This window comes from Arachis ipaensis, chromosome B06 (genome assembly GCF_000816755.2).
Source record: "Arachis ipaensis cultivar K30076 chromosome B06, Araip1.1, whole genome shotgun sequence".
Taxonomy (NCBI): domain Eukaryota; kingdom Viridiplantae; phylum Streptophyta; class Magnoliopsida; order Fabales; family Fabaceae; genus Arachis; species Arachis ipaensis.
In genome coordinates this window covers 4,241,814-4,245,151 of record NC_029790.2, presented here as the reverse complement: position 1 = coordinate 4,245,151, position 3,338 = coordinate 4,241,814, and the positions used below count along the sequence as shown (strand labels likewise).

The 3,338-nt window shown below is 30.7% G+C and overlaps 1 protein-coding gene across 1 annotated transcript in view; it reads left to right on the top strand.

Annotated features, from left to right (window-relative positions):
- LOC107645453 (1-acyl-sn-glycerol-3-phosphate acyltransferase 2) overlaps window positions 1,388-3,338 on the top strand; it is a 9,811-nt gene continuing 7,860 nt past the window's right edge. Inside the window, exons 1-2 of the mRNA XM_016349482.2 lie at window positions 1,388-1,715; window positions 2,802-2,924. Coding sequence (XP_016204968.1) covers window positions 1,635-1,715; window positions 2,802-2,924 — 204 coding nt within the window. The 5' untranslated portion in view covers window positions 1,388-1,634. The remainder of the gene's footprint in view (window positions 1,716-2,801; window positions 2,925-3,338) is intronic.

Below are 3,338 nucleotides of genomic sequence, written 5' to 3'. Positions count from 1 at the left end.
TACCAAACTATAATTTTTTCAATATATATATATATATATATATGATCATTAATAATCAATTATTAAAGTTGTGTTTGATTCTGAGAAAAAATTAAAACAAATTATAAAAGTCTTTTTTTTTTTTGAATCCTGCTAAGGAGCCAGGAATATTTATACAATGTGTACAATGAGTCAATGAGTTATATGAATTAAAAAATGAACATCACCCATACTATTCAGAATAACCATATGGGTACTAGCATAATATACATCTCGTCTGGATACTAGGGATAATAAACATCTCATCCCAAAACTAATTTTGGGTTCACCAAGAATCAAACTCTTGACCTTTCGAATCTAGAACTCTGATACCATGTCATGATACCACTCATCCCAAAAATTTCAGCTGATGGAAAAAGATAACAATAATAGTTATATCTCTAATATTGAATCGAACATCCCTAAATCTCTATTGTACACATTATACAAATATTTCATTGGTTCCTTATACTTTTTTTTTTTTTATATATGTTGATGGGTGCGATGGATTTAGTTAGAGGTATAACATTATTTGATGGAAGAAAAGACAAGAGGAACTTAAATTTTGAGGGAACTAAGATGTTTACATCAACATCTGAATGGATAAAGGGGTATCTGAAGGAATGGTTAATGATAATGAGTGGACATTACAAGGCACACGTTAAAATTTAATGAATAAGATGGGAAGGGAGCAATAATGCACAGATCTGAATTGGTACATATAAATTAATACAATTTGTTTGTATATTTATCAAAATAATTTCACTACGTTACCAACAGCATTTCTGTCAATTCTTATTTATAATTGTGTTTAATGAAAGTGTCTTTGTGGATGTGTCTAATAAAAATATTTTTTTTATGACTGTGTTTAATAGAAATGTCTTTATATATATATTTTTTGGATGTGTCTCTTTATATATGTGTTTAAAATATAATAATTAATTATTGTTAGCAATAAGTTGACAGATAATATGTTGGTACCCTATACTTTTCCTTACCAAAATTTATGCGTATAAATTAATAAAATTTATTTATTAAAAATAAATTGTTATTTGTAGTGATTGAAAAAGTCTGGGGTCAGTACTTTTGTTGAAATCTGGTCCGTACTTAATCAATAAAAAAAAATAATTAATGCTAGAGAAACAAAAAAAAACAGTCAGAACTTGTCTTATTTAGCATTCATTAATTTGTCTAATGCTAAATAAGACAAATTATAGCTGTTTTTGGCTGATTTTTTTTTGTTACCAAATATTTCAGTAAATATTATCTCACACTATTAAAAATATTAATAACAACTAATTGATGGTTAAACATCACAAATTCTACTGGTCATAGCACTCTCCTTAGTGATTAATTGCTTACCAAATTTGTTAAAAAAATAAGATATGTTGTTGTAATATATGGCGAAAACAGAGACCCAACCCTACCACGCAACACTCATTTCCTTCCCAATTTCCATTCGAATTCCAACTTGTCATTCTTTCCAATTTCCAAAACAGTCGCCAACAGATTCTTCGATTGGATTAAACTAAGATTCCAATTACTGTTAATTAAGTCGTTCTTAGTTCTTACTCACATCGAATCGAAAAAGTAAGTTGGGTTCAGGTGTGGCTTGAATGGGTATTGCAGCTGCTGCTGTGGTTGTGCCATTTGGCCTCCTCTTCTTCACTTCAGGCCTCGCTGTTAATCTCATTCAGGTTTTTCTACTTCTTCTTCTTACTTCCTACTTACTGTTTGATTTCTTAGTTAATGGAGTTCACGTCATAATCATTTCCTGCATCTCCATGCAAATCTCCTTCTTTTTTCTATTAATATTCTTCATTTTTATGATAAGAGTAGTACTGCTATAGTTTAAACTAGGGGAGTTTAGGGTTTATGCTTTGTATCATGGATTCATAGTCTAGGCACATTGCTACTACTGATTTGTTACCATTTCTATTTTAGTTCAAGTGCCATAGACAAACATTGTTTTTAGATGAAAAGGGAAACAGTGATAGAGTTGCTGCTGTTATGATTGACCAATGATTGAGTTTCCTGGAAAGTTGAATTTTCTGTGGAAAGTTCGTTCGAAAAGAAAAGATGAGAGCGAGAGCGCGGAAGAAAATTTCATCTGATACCATATTGTGAAGGAGAGGTTCTGTGAGAAAATGAGAATCAATCTTCATTAATTAATTTCAACTCACTAATGGTACATATATATCAGCCGCTTTGAGTGCAAAGGGAGCAGGGAAAAATGAAACAGACTTCTAACTAACTGCCTATATTATCTAATTAACTTCTAATCAGTTTTTCTAACTAATTAATTTACTCATGAGGCATAATAGAAAGGAAGGAATGTAAACTTGAAAAGTTTATTTTGGGCATGAATGAATTTGGCGCATATGCTTTCAGCATATGGAAGCTGGTTGATCCTTTGTTGTATTAACTCTGTTTGAAAGCAGGAATTTTCCTAGTGGTATACTGGAATAATTTGTTTATACTGAGGAATATTTACTGAATAAAATTAGGTTTTTAAAAATGCTATTCATACACCAAAATCAGCCACTAAAATCAATCACCAATATATTTGTGTATAAATACATGTATGATTTAATTTATTTTCAATGTGTATTTGTATTCCAATATGTATTTTATACTGGTGGCTGATTTTGGTGTATACGTAGCATAGTCGTTAAGTTTTATATATCCATCTTTTCTTTCAGTAAAACAATAATATGAAGCCAAAACAGAAAGGATCTTGAATCAATTCAATTAATTTTTCCCTTCTTGATATCTTGTCTCAGGCAGTATCTTATGTTCTTGTACGGCCTCTGTCAAAGAATCTGCACAGGCGGATCAACCGTGTAGTTGCAGAATTGTTGTGGCTGGAACTTGTATGGCTTATTGATTGGTGGGCTGGTGTTAAGGTAAACCAGTACCATGTCCTCTGCAATATTTTTCTATGCACAGTAACTGTCTACTAATTTAGTTGATTGTTTACCAGAACAAAGCATTGTTTTGCACTTTCCTTGCAACATTCTAAAAGACTATTGTATTAATAGGGTCTAATTCACCCTTTTGTTTATTAAATATGTATAATATTAACAAATGTGAAATTAGTCAAGATGTTAAATATCTTGTATTATAATTAGGAAGCTTTGAGTTCAATCCCCATTATATACAGTAGAAGCAGATATTGGCTTGGGTCTCTATATTATGTTTAAAATGAATTTCTTTGTTATGAATATGTAACGTTAACCTTTTGGCCTGATCATCTCTACCTTCTCCTTAGGAGGTGCATTTTTTTCATTTTTCATGAGTTAATTCATGTTGTGCACAAA